The sequence below is a fragment of the Protobothrops mucrosquamatus genome, unplaced genomic scaffold, assembly GCF_001527695.2.
Source record: "Protobothrops mucrosquamatus isolate PMUCROS unplaced genomic scaffold, P.Mucros_1.0 scaffold125, whole genome shotgun sequence".
NCBI classification, from domain to species: domain Eukaryota; kingdom Metazoa; phylum Chordata; class Lepidosauria; order Squamata; family Viperidae; genus Protobothrops; species Protobothrops mucrosquamatus.
In genome coordinates, this window is record NW_015386492.1 from 702,588 (window position 1) to 723,059 (window position 20,472).

Below are 20,472 nucleotides of genomic sequence, written 5' to 3' on the forward strand. Positions count from 1 at the left end.
GCGTAGGAGCGATAAGCGTGCGCAGCAGAAAAAGAGACGTGCCAGAGATTAAGCTGAGTCACTGGACCACACCCCACAGGCTATAAAAGGGTGGTGGTGGCCATTTGGACCTCTGTGACGGACAAAAGCTGAATCTCTGGCAAAGTAGTGTGCTGTGGCATTCAACTGTGTGTATTGTTTTTGTTTCTGTGTGTTTGGAGTAAAGGTCTTGGCAGGCAGCTACGGAGCTGCTGCCAAGTTTCTTATCTGTGAAGTGGTGTCTGGAGAAGTCTTAAACCCTCGGCTGGCTGTTTGGGTGTGTGGGTCGGAACGGGGACAGAACAAGAACAAATATTTCTGTACATATGTACTTTTTTGCATTTAGATAAGATTCATTCAGAATATGAATGATTCAACTTGGTAATGGCATAGCTTTTTAGTATCATTGAGGAATAAAAGACAATATCAAATTTTAATGTGGGATTTTGGACTACATTATCAGAGTGACATTTCTCCCCTCTCCCTCCCTCCCTCGCTGCAGGTAGAAAAGTTGGCTAGGATTTTATTCTTATGGAAAATTGATGTTCATAGCCAGAAGGAGCGTGTGTACGAGATGCGGCGCTGGAATGAAGCTCTTGTCACCAACATGCTGCCAGATCACGTGGCACGCCATTTTCTTGGCTCTAAGAAACGAGATGAGGTACATATTGGAAAACAAGCAGTTCATGGAGAAAACAGTATGCAAGTAGGATTTTTTTTGTTAAAGGGGATGATAGGCAAAAGTGGGAATTAAATCAAACCTGTGTTGGCAACTCGGTATACTCCAGAGTATAGATCATGTTATAGTTTTATTAAGACTAGAGATAACCAGTGTGTTAATCACACCATTAAATTATTTTCTTCCAGGAAGGCATACAATTGATGCATTAACCAAAGGTGATAAAGGCACTGCTAGCTGTTGCCTCCTTCAGGGAGATGCAATACTATAAACTAGAAGACAATGTAGAAATGATGAGATGAGATTGTTTATAATGTTGCATTGCACAATTGAGTACACGAAGACAATTATGCCTGAATATAGAAGCACCATTTATCTATTTTAATTTCCTCACCTTTCTTGCCTTCTTGTGTAGGAGCTGTATAGTCAGTCTTACGATGAAATTGGTGTTATGTTTGCCTCTATCCCCAACTTTGCCGACTTCTACACAGAGGAAAGTATAAATAATGGTGGGATTGAGTGCCTTCGCTTCCTCAATGAAATAATCTCAGATTTTGATGCGGTGAGTCAGTTTTAATTAATAGGCTAAAGTACCCTCTTAATCAGTTGGCCCAAAGAAAATCAATTACTTATTCTAAGAGTTGTCCTTGAAGAGATATGCTTCCTGTGTTAGGAACTATGAGTTTCGTTACATAGCAGTATTGAAATCTGTTATTTTACCTAAACTACCTGCTATATTGATTGTCATCAATTGGTAAAACTTGGATTTTCATAATACAACTCTGTTTTATCAATTTCTATCTTGCTTTTGGTGCTAGTGCTGAAGAAAAAAAGTTATGTGCCAAACCCTCTCTCAAAACCAATTTACAGGTGATCCACAAAAGTAAAACCATGTTGAAGAACAACATTGTAATTAAATTATCATCTTGTTTTAGCACCAGTAATATTTTCAGGAATTCCTCATGTCCTCAAACCTCATGACAAGTCCACTATCCAAAGCAAGAAAGGCATAGATTTAAAACATTGACAGTGTTACTATTTCATAAGAATACAGATAATTGCCGTTCCTACACCAAATGTATTAAAAAGGTTTTCACATGGTATATTTAAGACAGTCTTCTGCCAAGTCAAGGTATCTACATTTTCTTTTTGCCAAAGTAGCATTCCCCCATCCTGCTTTAGTGGGCCACTCAGCTTAAAACAGGCATATAGTAGCCAGTTGTCAGTGCTCTGCTCCCTCCTTTGAAAGATCCAGTTGTGCCCATATTAATTACATACTGGATTTGCAAGATACCAGAGGAATTGATCTGTGTTGATCTTGCTACCTATCACTTTACTATATATCATAAATGTTCATCCCCTTCAAAAAGGGAAATAAGATCATGTGAATTCAAAATCTGTGCTTCTGAGCCTTGGCAGTAAATGTCCGTGCCACATATCTTTATTGCATTGATAAATTTAAGCATGCAAATCTAACATATACACATACAGCATATTTACTTCAAGTTATTGCTTATATTATGTGCTTCGTGTTCTGGGGAGTATCTGTACACCATTTTTTTCATGAGGCACACATGATAGGGAAGAGTGCAGTCCTGTATAAATGTGTCTAGGTATATATTGCATTACATTAATAGGATTTATGTTTCAGCAGACATGTATAAGATTGCATTGTAAGGTCAAGAATTGGTCCTCATTGCTTCTGATCAGCTCCACAGAATCCCAAATCTACCTTCCTGACTGATTTATTGATCCTTGCAATAATTATGAGATCTCTCACTCTCACAGCTCCTGGATGATCCCCAGTTCCGATGCATCACTAAAATCAAAACCATTGGCAGTACATACATGGCAGCTTCTGGTGTGACACCCGATGTCAACATCAATGGTTACAACACTGTTAAGGTAAGTAGTGAAAGAAAGACAGAAGAATTACGACTGTGGAAGTATCCATCCACACCCACGGTCACATTATCGCTTTTTAAGCGCTTGATAACTGGGTATATTTATGACTGGTTGCAGTGTCCCATAATTTGTAACTCCCTTCCCCCCAGTTTCTGCTTTTTTTGCTGCTTCCCAGCCAAATTGGACATTTGAGAAAATGAATTTGCTTAAGGACTCTCCTTATGACTTCCCTTGAATCCAGGAATGGATTCAAGAGGCACATAAGAATTTGCACAAAGGTACTCCTAACTGGCTACCACCTGCTCCTTCAGCAAGAGCCAACAAGATCCCCGAAGTGCGTACTTCTGGCTGGAGTAGTGTGCCTCCATCCAGAATTAGAGATGGAACAATCTCCAGGATTGGGTAGTCTTCAGTTAAGCCTGAACCTATTCCTCCCTATCCAGACCCCATTGCCTCCAGTGAGATAGAACCTTGACAACATCATTGTGTAACCAGGGACTGAGCTGTATAGATATCAGTGTTTTGATGATTCCTAATCCTTTGTTGTTGGATGACTTCATTCAGGTTTTGTGTATAGAACAGAACAGAAGAATAGAATAGAATAGAATAGAATAGAATAGAATAGAATAGAATAGAATAGAATAGAATAGAATAGAATAGAACAACAGAACAGAGCTGGAAGGGTCCCTGGAGGTTTTCTAGTCCAGCCCCCTGCTCAAGCAGGAGAATCTATATTGTTTCAGAAGATGACTGTCTAGTCTCTTCTTAAAAATCACCAGTGATGGAGCACCCACAATTTCTGAAGGCAAGCTGTTCCACTGATTAATTAAGGAAGTTTCTCCTTAATTCCAGGTTGCTTCTCTCTTTGGTCAGTTTCCAACCATTATTTCTTGTCCTGCCCTCTGGTGCTGGAACAGGCCTTGAAGGAAGAAAACTCATACAAAATATACCTTGCACTCCACCCTCATAAATTGCTCTTGTCAAATACCATGATTAATTACTAAAATATTGAAAACTGTGAAGATGTCAAGAATGACCAGGATGGATGCATCTTCCCTATCCTGGTCCCTATATCAGGCCATAATACATCATTATTAAATGCAATCAATGCTGCCTCCTTACTACTCTCACAGGAAAAGGTTGCTGCTTCAAAGGCCACCTGAAGTTGCAATCCAACCACCTTCTCTCCAAAATGGAATGGATAAATAATAACAACAATAACAATGACAGTTATACAGAGCTGTTGAGTTCCACAGGGATTTCTTGAGAAGACTATCACACCCTTCAAAACAGATAGAACTACCCACTCGCTCAAGGATTAATTCACTACCTGTGCACAATTTTTCTGTAGTGCCTTGATTAATATGGAATTAATTGCCCCTCTAGTTTAAGGGTAGAGACCCTCCAGATACTGCTGAGTAACAACTCACTGCAGACCTAACCAAAATCATCCAAGAATGGACTGATGTTGAGAACTAGCTAAAGGGCTATAGGCTCCACATCTGAGTCCTTCGGGAGAAGGGCGGGGTATAAATTAAAGTAATAATAATAATAATAATAATAATAATAATAATAATAATAATAATAATAATAATAATAATAATAATAATCAGGTATGATTTGTTTGAATTTGTTATGACTGGCCATTCCAGCAGACTCTGGGCAGCTTACAAAAAAATCTAATACAAAATTAAAACAATTAAAAATATGGACAAAATGAAACAGCCCAGACTCAAAAACCTTGCAGGTCATTAGAAAATGAGTTTTAATATATGCATATACATTTAATGAAGTCTAACATGTATAAGAGATTTGGGAGCTAGACTTATTCAGGGTAGCTCGTAATAAAATTTAAAACTGGAGAAGTGTTCCTCTTCTGATTTTTTTTTTTTTTTTAATGTTGGTGTTTTGCCTTCCCTAGAAGGAAGATCTTTCAGAAAAGGAGCGCTGGCAACATTTGGCAGATCTTGCAGACTTTGCCTTAGCCATGAAAGAGACCTTGATGAACATTAACTATCAGTCCTTCAATAACTTCATGCTGCGAATAGGCAAGTGGGATATCCTATGTAACTGATATGGGCTAGATGGGACTAATCTCAGTACACTGGAACAATGCAATTGATTACTATCAGACTCAGGGCAAAGTGAATGCTTATGTCAACGCTGCAAATACTGTATATTCTTGCTTTGACAATATGCAGAACTGTCTGGTATTTATATAGTTAAACCAGCAACTGGGAAAGAGGGAGGAGCATAAGAATAGCCCGGGAGAAAGAAACCGGAAGTAAATCACATCTTCCAGTTGATTGGAAGATGTGAACCATGACCCTACAATAAGGGAGTGGGAAATGCTTGGAATGTATATGCTTAACGGAAGAGAAGCAGACCTAAGCATTTCCACCATGCTGTACTGACGTCTCTGTAACCTTAATAAATGCTTTTAGAAGAAAATATGCCTGAAAGTCCTTTTAAGTGTTTCGTTAATCAGACACATGACAGCTTACACATTACCAGATAATAGCTGTTAGGTTAGATGGTTTTAATGGATGCTCTAAAGGAAAAAAAAGGAGGAAAAATCTATTTGCCAAATGTTCCAAAATGTTCCTTTTCTAAATACTAATACCTGAGGAACAACAGTGAAGTGGGGAGGTCGCTACTGCACTCATAGTTCTGGGCTCCCGAGCCTAGATATTTGACTAGGTACTGTGAAATGCAGTGTCCTGATTTCTTTTGAATCATTGTTCAAATCCATCAGGGATTTTAGCTTTCCCTACTTGTGGTCTTGTTCTGGCTCTGAGGCAGACTGAAAAGTACTGTTGAATACTTGATGCATTTGTTTCTCACTTTCTCTTTTTGCTATAATGTACTGACAGGCATGAATAAAGGAGCAGTGCTAGCAGGGGTGATTGGTGCCCGTAAACCTCACTATGATATTTGGGGGAACACTGTGAATGTGGCAAGCCGGATGGAGTCCACAGGTGTCATGGGAAATATACAGGTGGGAAAACTCTTTTGCTTTGATGGGGACAACAGGAAGGTTTCTGAAAATGGTGGCAGTTAACTGAAATTATAGGCACTTCTGACAATAACTGCATTAAGGTCAGGTTTAATGACTATTGTGTAGTAAGGGCAGAAAGGGTTAGAAACTGTGGGCCCAGATGGAGACAGTAGGGGTCAATATGCATAGCAGCATTGTATGGAATCTCATTATTTCTTATATATTAGGATGCTCTGAAAAGGTACAAGAAACTTATCTAAAGTGGTTTCTCAGTTCGCCTCAATGCAGATTAAAATGAGAGGTCTGTGTAAATCAGACAGTGGACTTGGGGGCATTTTAAAGGAATTATATTCCAGTCACACTGAATGCCAATCTGCTCTTAAGAGATATCAGACAATCAATTGGGTTCACCCAGATATAATGGACTACACAACCATTGTAATTCACAATCAATGCACTGGTCATGCTGATTGAAGGTGATCAGAATATATCGGCAAAGTTACTTAGTTGGGGAGTCCAGGGGTAAGGAACAATTGTTATAATGGTGAGGGAACTGACTTTCCAGACCCTTGCCTGCCATTATTGACCTTCAGAAATTGCTGTTAAACAGAGAAGGAACTCCAAGATTCTCCAGAAGACAGGTTGGAAACTTCCAAAAAGGAGACTCCTTTCTTTAAAATGGCATTGTTGCTGTCGGTTGTGTAGCATTTTAACAAAGTCCCAACTAAAAAAAAGATATTTAATAATTTAATGATTAATACTGTTTGCTTATATACTCTCCCCTCCTGAAAATCAGGAAGTGATTTCAGGTAAGTAACAACAGTTTCCAAAGTGATGAAACATAACTTAGCAGAACATATATTCATACTATACATTTTCCTGGTTGTATGCTCCAAGAGGGTGTATTTATGGATCTTTGTAGAATTTTCCATCTGCATTTATTTTCTTTTTGATGAGGTTTGACATATCCTCATTCCACAATATAACACAATCTTTGTAGTTCACTTCTTTTGGGTCAGTTAAAAAGGTGGGTAAAATATTGACACAAAACCCAAAACAGCCTAAAAAGAAACATTTGGCTGATAAGTCTTAGCTGCAACCTGTTTGATTATATCTGTGTATTCTGTTTTTTAGGTGGTGGAAGAAACTCACTTTATCTTGAAAGAGTATGGCTTCCGCTTTGTGCGTCGAGGGCACATTTACGTCAAAGGCAAAGGTGACTTGCTGACCTATTTTATGAAAGGACGTGAAAAGCAAGGTTCCTTTATCAATGGTTCATGTGTGACTTTGCCTCATCAGGTGGTTGACAGTTCTTGAACTTCTCACACTCTACATGCAAATAGCAGAAAAAAGCAGGTACCCTCTGTAATGCCCAAAGACAAAACTGCTTTCAGCACCTGCTGCTCTGGATGGGAGATTGGTATATACACCATTAATAGATTTACAGGAAATCACCCCTTTGCTTGTTCCTTTCTTCTTGAACATTTATTATTTGTAAAGGGGCTCCCTTGCCATCAGTTTGCATTTGTCTGTTGATATAGAAAGGGCAGTAGAAAGGAGATTTCGATAGGAAGAATCCTGCCTTTTGCACAAATACGTGGCTTCTTGCACATTCAGGCCTGGAGGTAATAGAATTCTCACTGCAGCCTTGCTTGGTTAGATCACTCTGCATTATCTTTTTAGTTCAAATGTGCAGTGGTTTTAATTTTCCATTGATCCAAGCTCTGTAGACTTCTTTGTAAAAACAAATGCAAGCTCCGAATGGGTATCACAAATGGGCAGACAAACTAGGAAAACTGCATAAAGTTCACACTTGGTTCAAATGGAGTTAATAATTGCCTCAAAACAGGCAAATAGCAGAAAGGAAAAAGAACACGCAAAATCTTTTTCATTGTAACAAGATGCTCTATTTTGGAGGGGAAAAGGGAAAGAGATCATTCATGTAGATGAATGGTAATATATATATATATATATATATATGATAATATATATGAGAACAGATACCTTTATATTTTTAATGCATCTTAATTGTGAAAGTAAGGTGCCTCTTTCAGGCTGTGCCTTGCGTCCCTTTCTGCCCTCAACTTTGCTGATGCTTTAAAAGGAAGAGATTTATACAGCCTGAACCAAGGCTGTTTTATTAAAAGCCTTCATCTGATTGTTATGTTGAAATAAAAATTATGTAATTTGTTTAGTTTCTCAAATAGATTCAGTTTGATTTTAAAATTGCTGTCTCTTGTGTTCTTTTGGGGAGAAAAAGGGGGTTGTGTCATTCACTCTAAGGGAAAATGTGCATGTTTGGGTTGAATGCTAAATAACCTTATTGGAAGAAATGAGTTCTGATTTCAGAGTGATGTCTGAGTGCCATTATGCTATTGGAATATTTTAACTATAATAAGTCAAGAGAGGATAACTAGTCTGTTGACGCACCGTTTTTGTCTGATTCACACATAAACAAAAGAGCAAACTTTGTATTGCTGAACACTGAGGACTTGTGTCTTAATGATGAACTCCCAAATCAGCAAAGGCTATACTTGGAGGCTTGTGGGGGAGGGGCTGCATGGTAAGGAGGGCTGCCCCGTTAAGAACCATAAACCCCTGATTATTAGTTGGTTTTTTACATTTACTACAGATTAGTTCTTTTTTTAAAGTTTTATTGCATAATAAAACATGTACAAATATAGAATATATAAAGGAAATTTCATATCATGTCCCCATTTAATCTATATTTAATTTGTGAAAATGTGATATCAGAGCCAAGACTGAGAACAGCTTTCCTCACTACTGTATTGTGCAATCTATTTTGGGAGCTTTGAGTGAAAGGCTGATACAAATGTGCCAGAGGACCAAATTCATCTTCTTGCAGCGTTTTCAGATATACAAAATTTTAATCCACACAGATAATCCTACTAAATCAGATATTTATATAATCCCATATATAATTTCTCATTTCACATAGGCAAGTTAGACATTTCAGTGGAAAATACTGCCTCTTTGCAGAGCTTGGCCAGAATCAAGTAAAGAGAGTTGTAATGGAAGCAGGACAAGCCTAAAGGAGGAGGGTATGAGTCTTTGAATACTATTATATCTACAGTTTTAAAACAATGTAAGACAATATTTTTAAAAATAGGAGATGTTCAATGCTAGAGAACAAAAGTCATCATAAGTGAGATGAGGTGGCAGAATTAAATAATTTATTCATGCTACTAAGGGCCTTGGGTAGGACAGGATGCAAAGCAGACTGGCTATCCTGCAGTCCTTGGCCTTATTTCAGAGTCTCTGCTCCATCAATTTGGAACAGCTCTTTGTTCTTTTGATGTAGCCTGGAAGAAAAAGAAGAGTGTAAGTGCCCTCTCACCCTGGTTATGTTTAGCTCAGCCTTGACTCATCAAGAGAAAAGAGAAACTTTGGCTTACCAACTCAGTCCTAAGATACAAAGGAGCCTATGCCAATATGGAAACAAGCAAAAATCTTGACTAAATTCATAAAAACAAAAACTTTTATTATCAATAAAGGAGAATATTTGTAGCTCAGGGTTAAAATGGGAGGGGGGGTCCCTTGGTGCTCTCTGAGCTTGGTGGTCTTCTTGCAGATGTTTTATTAGCCAAACTAGGTAGCATCATCAATGCTAGCTAGTTTGGTTAATGGAATGTCTACAAGAAAATAGCCAAGTTCAGAGAGCACCAAGGACCCCCCTCAACTATGATTATGTTTGATTATATTCCTGACTTTAAAAAAATGATTACATCAAATTTGGGACAGAGAAAAACCTGCAAAACAAAACTAATGACTACTACACAATTAAAGATGCAACAAACATTTGAACTAAGTTAGATAACTTTTATTAATTTTTCTAAATAATTTAATCATTCTAATCTAGGCAAATTAGAACTGTAGTGGTGCAGTGGTTAGAATGCAGCATTGGAATTTGATCCTGACCCATTCAAGGTTGACTCAGCCTTCCATCCTTCTGAGGTCAATAAAATGAGGACCCAGGTTGTTAGGGGCAATATGTAAACCGCTTAGAGAGGGCTGTAAAGCACTGTGAAGCGGTATATACGTCTAAGTGCTAATGCTATTATTTAATGAAATATACCAAGAAACTACTTTCTTACCCTTGAAGTCTGTAGAATCAGAACTTCAACATCAAAACTAAGCAAAGCATAGTTACAATGTAAATACTGCCACAAGGACAAGTTTCTAGTCCCCTTCACGGGAAAATGAAATGGGCTACACTTTCATAGGAAAATAGTAAATACTTCATAGAATATAACATGTAAACTAAAAATGAAAATGTGACCAATCTATCTTGTACTTACTTGAAAAAAAGACTCAACTAAAGGATATTATCTGCCAGAATTTTACTGGAACATGCACTATCATCCCTCAGGTTGCTAATAGCATTTCAGCATTCTAAAGTATTTTATTTTTATACTAAAATAAACAACTCTTCATCAATACTATATGTTTTCTGGGTAGAACAATCTCTGTTACTGTGAGATCCCGCTTCATCTCCCTACCTTAGTGCAATTTATAATGCAGCAACCTCAGAGGGAACACTTTTGCTACCAGATATGGAACAGGAAGATGATGCGGCTGCAATAGGTTGATTCAGATTTTCAGCTGAGGCTGTGATAGAAATAAAGACATCTTGAAGAGGCTTCTCATAGAACAACGCCAAATGAGCTGCTGCCATCTCGTCCACAGAAACTGGTGCATCTTTATCTGAAGGGGAAAAAAAAAAGAGGACAAGGAATTGCAGTATGAAAATATTGCATTTATTTCTCTCCAGTCCTATTCTTTTTGTGTGGTAGTTGACTTTTTTTTTTCTATTGAGGTCTTTGAATCCCCACAGTAGAGAAGAAGTTATATACTAAAACAAAATGCATACTTCTAATTGGGTATCCCATTAATAGGAACCTCTAATACCTCTGTAATTTTTGAATTAAGTACACGTCCACTGTAAAGGACTGGACAAGTTGCAAATTAGAAGGAATTCTACTTGTGATATCAAGTATGAAATTAAGGGATGAAATTTGTTGAAAATAAACTGATTTTTTAAGAATTTGGGAGAAGAATTTATCTTGGCAGTTTTGAACTGATAGACATATAGAGACATCTATTTATAAGTGGGAACTCTAAAAGAATATATTTAGAAACCATTTGACAACCTGAACCAAACATTTATATTCAAAATTCTAGAAGATATGGATATTGGGGGAAAATTCATTACATGGTTGAAATCAATATATGCTTCACAAAGGGTACAAATTATAGTTAATGGGGTATTGACTAAACCCTATGAAATACAGAAAGGAGTAAGGCAAGACTGTAGACTTTTGCTGATTGGCTCAACTTCTTCCTAGTTAATTGGGCTAAGATGTGCCTCAAGCACCTCCATAAGACTTCCCAAGCCAGAGTCCAACTGAGTGAAACCCAGCAACTTTATCCAAGGGATACCTAGTATAATTCTCATACCACACCTGGTCATCCAAAATGGGGGCATTGGCTGGCTATCTGTGGATATGATATTCTTTGCTGCTTTTATTGCCACAAGTCCCAGAGCTGCTCTGTAAACTGGAGAGCTCCAAAGGATCCATAGAGCCAACACATGTGTGATCTGGTCCGATCCAAGTCATCACTTATTCCAAGCCATGACCAAGATCTCAGCAAGACCATACGTCAGAACATCAGGAATAACCTCCAATTCCCACTGAAACCCTAATGGCGCCATCGATTGCCTGGTGTGGGCTGATGGAACAGGCCCCACCTCCTTGCAGGGTCGAGGATCTGTCCATGACAAAGGAGTGATCTTAATATCCCCCAACCGTATGAGGGTTTATAGATTTTTTAAAAATATAGCACTTTGAACTGCACTCAGAAAGCGAGTGGGATCCCATGTAGGGCTCATGGCTTGTAGCGGCTCTCGTCAACCAACAAATAGGCTACTGCATTTTCCACTATCTACTGCTTCTGACCTGCTTGTACCTATAAATCACCAAGAACTGAGGTGAGCTCAAAGGATTCTTCACTTTAATAATCTGTTCAATCATCAAATACAACCCATTACTTCTTACCTTTACATACAACAGTGACCTTGGTTGGGAGAGCATTTATGTGATTTCCATATATGATCTTTGTTGTAAATGGAAAATTTCCATCTTCTGTTACACGGTAGTTAAATGCCAACCGATTGTACAAGGAATTTCCTTTCATGCATCCTTCAAGAAAAATGGCAAAACGTTCCTGCAAGGAAGAGAATAATGCACAGCATATCTAAGATTATCTTTGGAGACTGTTTTCCAGGTGCTCTCTCAGATAAAGCATAGAGTTTAGTTACCAGCAAAGAGGGGTGGGGGTTGTGTGTGAAGCCCTTCTGAAATGGAGATTTTTCTGAAATCTTTGTATTATTTTACATCCAAAGTGACTACAGAATTTTTTTTTAAATTTTTTTTTTAAACTATTCCAGGCTTTAAAGGTTTTAAAGGTTTGAAGTTTTTTTAAGAAATTGACTACAATTTTAGACATTGGATATTTTTAAGATTTGTGCTTCTTCAGCCCTTTATTATTTGATTTTGATTTGTTCTTTTTGATATTAGTTAGGAAGCTCTCAGATAGTTTGTTAAAATGAGGATTAAAAGGAGAGCCTCTATTCCAATTTGATAAAGGCAGAGAAGCCCCTTCATTATTGAAACCTAGCCAGGGAATTTTTCAAACTAAAGGATGGATGTAAACTTCTGCAACCACTTTTACTTGGTTCTACTGCATATCTATATCAATACGCTACTCTTTGTAAAACTAAAGACATCGCGCATTGGTGCAAGCTATAGTGATTACCGAGGACAGGAAGGCCTGGAGGAACGTTGTCTATGGGGTCGCGATGGGTGGGACACGACTTCGCAACTAACAACAACAACAACATAGTGGTTACCAATATGGGTGGGTGTGGGAATGAGGAAAATGATTTTGTATGCATCAAATATCATTATGGAAATAATGTAAAGTATGTATGGGAACTGGGAGAGGTAGCCAGGAATTAATGGAAAGCTCTCCACTAGGGACCCAGGTGAGGTGGGGAGAGAGAAGAGAAAAAGTCTCCACACAACTAAAGCTTAAGTTGCTTTCCCCCCTTGATTATTAAGGTTCAGTGAAAAGGCTGATTGCAGCCCCTCATTCAGAAGCCCCACCTTTTTTAGTAAGAGGATTTTTTTCTTTAAAAAACAAGTTTGTGGTGAAAAAATGTGAAAACCTTTGGGGTGAGTTATATGTTTACTGTACATATATAGGCATAACTTCTGTACATGTATTTTTTATTTTTTTCTGATGTTGAACTTGAAACAGAATGAATCTTATATGTCTTGTAACCCTATAATTGTAAGATTAAAATCTATCGCATCCAAATGTTGCCAAATCAAAACTTTTATTCAGCCTTTTGTTTAGGATAATCACCTGGACAACCTGTTTCTGCTAATCACAACTTTATTTTATTCATCTTCTTAGGCTTTGAAGAAGAAAAAGCTGTAAGTCACACTAAAAAGGATTTTTTCAAAAAATTCAATGCAATGAGTTTTCTAGAAAAGAGACTAAATCTCTTGCGATTTGGCATAATGAGAACAAGTTCTGTGGGGTTCTTGGTGCTCTCTGAGCTTGGTGGTTTACCCGGCAGATGTTGACTGATGTTAGCTAGGTTGGTAATGAAATGTCTGCAAGAAAACCACCAAGCTTGGACAGCACCAAGGACCTCACAATCCAACCCTGAGCTACAAATATTCTCTTTTATCAGAACAAGTTCTGCCAGAAGTTCTCATACTGCTGGTCATTTGAACAAAAATCTCCCTTCCTCTTTCTCTCTATATCATCCTTCGGGAGAAGTTTCCATTGTACCAAAACCAGCAGGCCAGGATTAGGTATACGTTTGTACTCTTGTTACTTCTCTGTCACTTTCTTAAGTTTTCATCAGGAAGCAACATTTGCAAACCTTCCTGAAGTCTGCACTGCAGGTCTCCTGAATTTTTTTGCCTTGTGAGGGGTTTCCCATTTTGGTTTTTGTGTCATTTCTAGATTTTCATTTTCCCCATTTCTTCTCAAAACCTGCTCAATCGTTGGCTTTGCTATTCTCGTTTCTATACTAGCCACCTCAGTTCCCAGTGTAGTCAGAAATGCGCATCTAGCAGATCTCTTGCTCCAGGCAGTCTTTTTTTTTTAAACTAGAATGTAGTTTTTAGCAAAATATTTCTCAAAATACAAGCATTATTTTCACTGCATCTTGCTACATTACTGCATTTTTATGTTTACTGTATTTCATGTATGATTTGCTTTCCCTTGACTGTCATCTTTACTTTAACGTGTAATTTGAAATACAAACAGAAACACCTGAAGCGTCAGAAGAATGTTCACTTTTCATCTTTTGGCCTAATTGTGAAAGAAGGCACAACCTTGGCTCTTTTATGACTCGTGGACTTCAACTCCCAGAATTCCTAAGCCAGCCATTTACTTCAATCAGTCCAGGAGTCATAAAAGAGCCAAGGTTGCCTACCCCTGGTCTAAAGATACTGCTATGCTGAAGTCCACCCAGTGGCCAGTTTACATACTACACCTCAAAAATTTACAAAAAGCATACGTAGAATGATAGGGCTGGAAGGGACCTTGGATGTCTTCTAGTCCAATCGCTTGCCCAAGGCAGGAGAACTTATATCATTCCAGACAAATGGCTGTCCGGTCTTTTCTTGAAAATCTCCAGAAATGGAGAACCCATGACAGTACGATTTTCAAAAGGTCTGTACAAGGTCAATGCACTATATTTTAAATATTGGGGACCAGATGTAGCAGTAGTTGTAGTCGGCCATGTCAAGTGCAAAGATGTTTCTTAGAGCAAGTAGTTAGAATCAGGATGCTGGCAGTCTTTCATAGTGCCCTAAAGACTGCTTTTTTATAGGCACTGGACCAGACTATTGCATGAACCTGTATGCAAGTATATACTTGGGAGTTAATTGTCCCCAGTGCAATGTTTTTATTGATATGTTAATTTGTATTTTGATATTTTAACCCTATGTAAGCCTCTCATCATCATTAGAGGCTAGTAGCTTTAAAAACTGAAGGTATGAATGAATGAATTCTTAGCTTCCCAGCTTAGTTACTGCTCAATGTTCATATCAATAACAAATAGCAAACCAGTTTTCTGATCAAAATTAACACAAAATGGATATATAGAAGTATATACAGAACTATATATTGATGAAAAACAATTCTATACTTGCAAAAAGGCATCTGCTTCAAAATACTAGTAGTTCTCGACTTACAATCATTTGTTTAATGACCGTTCAAAATTACAAAGGCACTGAAAAAAGTGACACGAGTTTTTCATTTATGACCATTGCAGCATCCCCATGGTCAACGTGATCAAAATTTGGATACTTGGCAACTGGCATATATTTATGATGGTTGCAGTGTCCTGGGGCCATGTGATGACCTGTCTGACAAGCAAAGTCAATGAGGAGGCCAGAGTCAGTTAACCACTATGTTAACAACTAAACAAATGCAGTGGTTCACTTAACAACTATGGCAAGAAAGATTTTTAAAAGAGATAAAACTCACTTAACAACTATCTTGCTTAGCAATGGAAATTTTGGGCTCAGTTGTGTTCATAAGGCGAGGACTACCTATATGTTGCTTTCATCAGAAGAAATGCAAAGAAAAAGGCACTATTTTGTAAAAGTGCAAATTGACGTAGAACTGGAACAATAGACTATAGGTACAAAAATAAGATTAAACAGATTTGTCTTTCCCTGTATATAACTGAAAACCAAGATACACCAAGGGAAAAATAAATTTGACACCAGAAATAACTAAAAGCCTTTTATCTGTGTTACAGTATACTTGATACAGCTATTTACAGTAGATAGGCCATATTAAATTTACAATTTAAATTATTTTATTAATTTTTATATTATTTTTTTTTCAATTTAAATTTTATTTTAGGTTATTATAGTAAGGTCCATTAAATGAATCCAACAGAAAATGAATATTTATTTATGCTACTGATTTGTTAGTTTTAAATGACAGAGCAAAATTATAATTGTTCAAGATTCTAAATTCATAATTCATAAATATGATTTGCTAAGAATCCTTATTTCAGTGATTTAAATCATTGGTTCAAATTAATCCAGCTTATTTGCTTGGGCCTTCTGCCCTTGTCCAGTTTAAAATATGGTTATTACTATCTGATGATTAAAAGTGAGGCAGCCATAATCACATGGCAGAATAACTCCAAGACTATGTTAGCTACACCCAGTTCACAGCACCCTGCATGAAACTTCTTTTGAGAAAAGATAAAATAAGGCTATTAGCAAAATGTTCCTTGTTTTATACATGTCCAGGACACCATTTCCCCCCTTACCTGTAATTGATCTACCTGGAATTTCCTTCTAGCATAAGCGTTCAGATGATCTGAGAGTACAGACAGGAAGCACTTAATGTCTTTCTGCAAATGCTCATGAGCTATTTGCTCCAGAGGTATGAAAGCTGGGATTGTATGGTGTTGAATCTGGAGTGGCTTCTGTATAAGGATGTCTAAATAATAGGAATCTAGATAAGTTCCTTCAAAGGCAGTGCTGATGTAAAAGGAGACTCCATGCTCTGTCAATTTTGCACTTAGGCCTAGAAAAAAATGCATTTAAGATCAGAATTTCAAAGCTGGCTTGATAAAGTACTATATCTGTCTGCTGCTAAATAAAATGTAAAAACCCCATTCAAGTTCAGCATGATTCCTGGCGACAACATACTGTAAACATGCAGTTTTCTTAACAATGTTATACAAGTGGTTTGCCACTGTGTTCTTTAGAATGATTGTCAACTTCCTAACCTAGTCTACAATCCTAAGAGTCCTTGGGAGTTTCTCATTCAAATTCTAACCCGATCTCATTGGTAAGCTTCAATGTAAAATCAATTAGATATTGCCATCTGCTCCTATACATTTGTTCCTTAACAAATGATTATTTATAAAATTCTCAGAATGCCTGCTTATTGTGTGTACGTGCACCTTCAAGTCAGTCTTAGTGACTACATGGACAGGTCCAAGCAGTTTTCATGGCAGTAGTTTTGGAAGTGATTTACAATTGTATACAGCTAAATCCTAGAGCTAAGACAGAATAGCTGGTCCAAAGACAGCCAACTGGCTTTGTGCCTAAGGCAGGCACCAAACTCACAATCTCCTGGTTTCTAGCCTGGTGCTTTGAATCATTACATTAAACTGGCTCTCTCATTACTTCTTGCCTACCCAAAATTCCAGCCCTTACTCATCTCTTTGTTGTCCCAGTCCAAAAGATTTGGTATAAAGCTCTGTTTATTGAAAAGTATATTGCACAAAATTAGTCAGATATATTTTGGGCAAAGATAGAGTAACCCAGGACAGTGGTTCAAAACCTTTTCTATACCCCGCACCCCTAGAACACTTCTGATATATTCTTGCACCCCTTACAAAAGTTCAAAATAACGACAACAAATTATGCATATACATATAATTTTGAAAACCCAAGTTTTCACACCCTCTGGAATATCGTCTCACACCCCTGGTTGGGAACCCCTGACCTAGGACCTTAGCCTTATAAGTTCTAAACTAAAGCAGAGAGGAGAAATGGCTAAGATAAACCATATTGCCAGGCAACTGATTAGCCTAAGAACAGAATCTTATCAATATGTGACAAGGGTACCTGTCAGATGAAAAAGTTCTAGCAGACCCTTGGCATTCTCTATCTTCCACTCTAACGCCTGTTGGCTTGTTGTTGTAGCCTTAGAAACTTGCAAACTGTTTTTCATAGCATCTTTGCCTAGAGTGAACTACAAAAGAACAGGAGAGTTACAACTCAATGATTACAACTTGTTAGGTCTATATTGCCCAGAAACTCCATCACTTCTACTAAAAGGAGGTTGTTAAGGAAAATGTTCTTAAGGAGCCACGTTCTTTTCAATATTTGACATGTGCAGGTAAAAAATGTTCTGTACAGTTTTTCCCAAGCCAAATACAAATTCATATACCACAAGACAATTATACAAGTAAATTAATTGTAATTCAGTGCTCAATAGGACGAGACATGTTTTCCTGGTCTAAAAAAGGAGAGTCCCAGTGTAATTTCCATTTTGTCTGATTAATGTAACCATTGGACAACTTAAAACTAGAAGCTGTTTGCATTATCTGATTTCCCCGGATTTATCACAAGGGAACATTTTTAATTATAACTACAAGGAGATATCCAGCAATGGCAATAAAATTTAATAGCAACAAATATATTATGGATTAACAGGCAATGAATTTAGATAATATAGCAAAAAGTCTACACATTATGACACACTGATTCAATTACTAGATAACCCAATTTTTGCCTAGTGTGCTACACAACCCAGACCACATGGTTTATTTATGGTTCAATGTACTATGAAAAATGAGAAATATAATTAATTAAGCAAAATACAATTACTGATAGATAAGGATACATTAACACAATATAAAAATTGCAAGTCAGAAACAAGAAACAATGCATTTATACAAGCAATACCTACACCCACCTCTTTTACAGAAGTGAATTAATATAACTGAATTATCAGACTAGAAATATTTAGAAAATTGTTTAATATATGCTCATTTTCCTTGGAGGTTTACTGTAGATAATTTAAAAGCTGTTTTGACTTCTGTTAAAGTTCAAGTTATATAGTATAGGTTTATCCTTTCAGGCAAAACTTTGTTTAGTAACCCAGCTTCATGATTTACATTCTGCCAGCCCCTAAACAAGAAATCAGCCTATGTTGTCTTTATGTCAACACATACTGCACACTCACCTGTGATCGACAAACATTTAGTTTGGTTTTTAACTCATCTCTTTGACATCTCAGCTCCAGGATCTTCATTTTCATCTTTAATATCTTCTCCTCATGCTCCTTTATTCCCCCTTGCTTCAGTGTTACGTTGCGGGCAGAATCCTCCAACATTTCCAAATGAGATAATGTACCTGCAAAAAATATATGCAAAGAAAACAAAATTTTAATATAAAAATCATACCCAATTATCTTCACAAACTGAAGTGTGTGGCTTAGAGTCATAAATAAACTGGCTTAGTTTATTTGGCTTAGAGTCATTGACTGAGATGAGTGGCTATAGAAATTGAATAAACAAACTTGTGATCAGAAATCTAGCAGGCAAAAATTATCCTCTTCTCATAAAGTTTTTATAAGATTTATTTAACTGCCTTTATGGAGTTCATTCCCTATCATATATATTATACATAATTATGTATATGTAATTATATAATTTATATATATACATACTATACACTATTATCAAAATATTAATATTTGTACAGATTTTCTGAAAACTTCTAAAGTGCATAATTCAAAGCAGTAAGCAGATGAATATTTCATAAAAATATCTTTCATAAAGTACATCAAATTATCGAACTTGTTTGTCTTGTTTGTCCACATGCTTTTTGTTCTAATTATAGACATTAGATAGGCAGTACATTAACTTAAGACCTAATTATAATTAGAGAACTGCTTTCTAATTGTTCAGTATTAATTACCAAACTACAGCATTAGCTAGATTTTCCATTCTGATAACCAGCACTCTGTACAAAAAGCCAGTGAATACTATACGAGGGTCCATTTTACTTCCTTTAAAATAGAACAGAGTAGTTACCTGCACATTACTGCCTGTTAACTTACCATTTGTAGAGGAAATGGCAATTTTGTCCATTTTTTACTTTCAATTCCTTTAAAAAAAAAAAAAGCCAAAAATAATAATCCCACAAGATTTTCTTCTCTGGTTCTAAAAGGGGGAGCAATTTCCTCAGCTTCCTGCAGAATTTTAACACAGAAAGAATGGCTTAATGAATGTCGGTGTTTGAAAAGTTAAATTCTGGAATAGAATTAATCATTTTCAGAAAAAAAAAATAATCCATGGTTTAAACAGCTTCTTTACTCAGTAGGTACCTACCGGTAGTCTTTTTTTAAGCATCAACCCCCTACTACAGGGGTAGGCAACCTTGGCTCTTTTATGACTCGTGGACTTCAACTCCCAGAATTCCTGAGCCAGCATAGCTGGCTCAGGAATTCTGGGAGTTGAAGTCCACGAGTCATAAAAGAGCCAAGGTTGCCTACCCCTGCCCTAATATAACCACATAAGTCAATTTCCCCACTGCCATCCTAATGTACTGCCCTTATAATCCCCACCATCCTTAGCCAGAAGAATTAATGGTTGAGAATAACCGCCATTACAGAAGTCAACACCTTCGGAAGCCTGTCTGGCTGTTTCTCATTATATTATACTCGTTTAAATTCCTAGTTTGAGCAGGCAGAGGACCCCGCGGCTCTCTTTTAAGAATTGCGAAAGAACAGCGACCTCCGAAACCAGGGGAGCCTGGAAATTATTTTTCGGAACGGTTGTGGCGAATGAACGTATGCTATTCCCACCACCGCTTCGCTTTTTGTTTCTATGTCTCCTTTCCAAGCTGCTGAGACGACCGGATTGGCCACCCCGGGCTCTGCCTCTCCCTTACGGGTGAGCAATTCGGGAGGCAGGCCGGAGCCCCAAATCAGGAGGAAAGGGGACTCGGGGGGCTCCCGAGGGCAACGGCAGCGGTCCTTAGACTCGAGTGGCTCAATCGCTGTGTAGACGCAGCCAGCTTCACGACTTGCCTGGGCGGCCTGCTAAAAACTCACTACGGTCGCTTCAACAATTGACCGATGGTTGGGTTCAAAACTCCCGCCCAGCAACGACACACCGCCCTCCGAAGCGCGTCATCCGGACACCGGGGCGAGACTTTGCCTTCTTCCCGAAATGACTCGCGAGTGAGTCTACCCCTTAGGGCCAGGGGTAGGCAACCTG

The 20,472-nt window shown here is 37.6% G+C and overlaps 2 protein-coding genes across 2 annotated transcripts in view; one reads left to right on the plus strand and one right to left on the minus strand.

Moving 5' to 3' along the window:
- The window catches only part of ADCY3 (adenylate cyclase 3), a 68,503-nt gene extending 60,690 nt beyond the window's left edge, over positions 1-7,813 (plus strand). Inside the window, 6 exon segments of the mRNA XM_015812986.1 lie at positions 521-679; positions 1,113-1,259; positions 2,486-2,602; positions 4,524-4,650; positions 5,476-5,600; positions 6,735-7,813. Of these exon segments, the coding sequence (XP_015668472.1) occupies positions 521-679; positions 1,113-1,259; positions 2,486-2,602; positions 4,524-4,650; positions 5,476-5,600; positions 6,735-6,917 (858 nt within the window). The 3' untranslated portion in view covers positions 6,918-7,813.
- A 541-nt stretch (positions 7,814-8,354) lies between these two features.
- CENPO (centromere protein O) lies at positions 8,355-19,341 on the minus strand. The gene is made up of 7 exons (XM_015812991.1): positions 19,311-19,341; positions 18,432-18,601; positions 17,309-17,435; positions 15,997-16,256; positions 11,678-11,846; positions 10,121-10,325; positions 8,355-8,923 (listed from the first exon to the last, which is right to left on the minus strand). The coding sequence occupies exons 1-6, from the start codon at positions 19,339-19,341 to the stop codon at positions 10,132-10,134; spliced, it is 951 nt and encodes a 316-aa protein (XP_015668477.1). The 3' UTR covers positions 8,355-8,923; positions 10,121-10,131.
- Between the last annotated feature and the right edge of the window lie 1,131 nt (positions 19,342-20,472).

Bases quoted from the DNA above. Each gene is read 5' to 3' on its own strand.
- CENPO (XM_015812991.1), bottom strand. From the start codon at position 19,341: ATGGACAAAATTGCCATTTCCTCTACAAATG. The intron at 18,602-19,310 runs GTAAGTTAACAG...TATTTTTTGCAG, and splicing joins TGCCATTTCCTCTACAAATG to GTACATTATCTCATTTGGAA. The intron at 11,847-15,996 runs GTAAGGGGGGAA...TCTTCCTTGCAG, and splicing joins TCCAGGTAGATCAATTACAG to GAACGTTTTGCCATTTTTCT.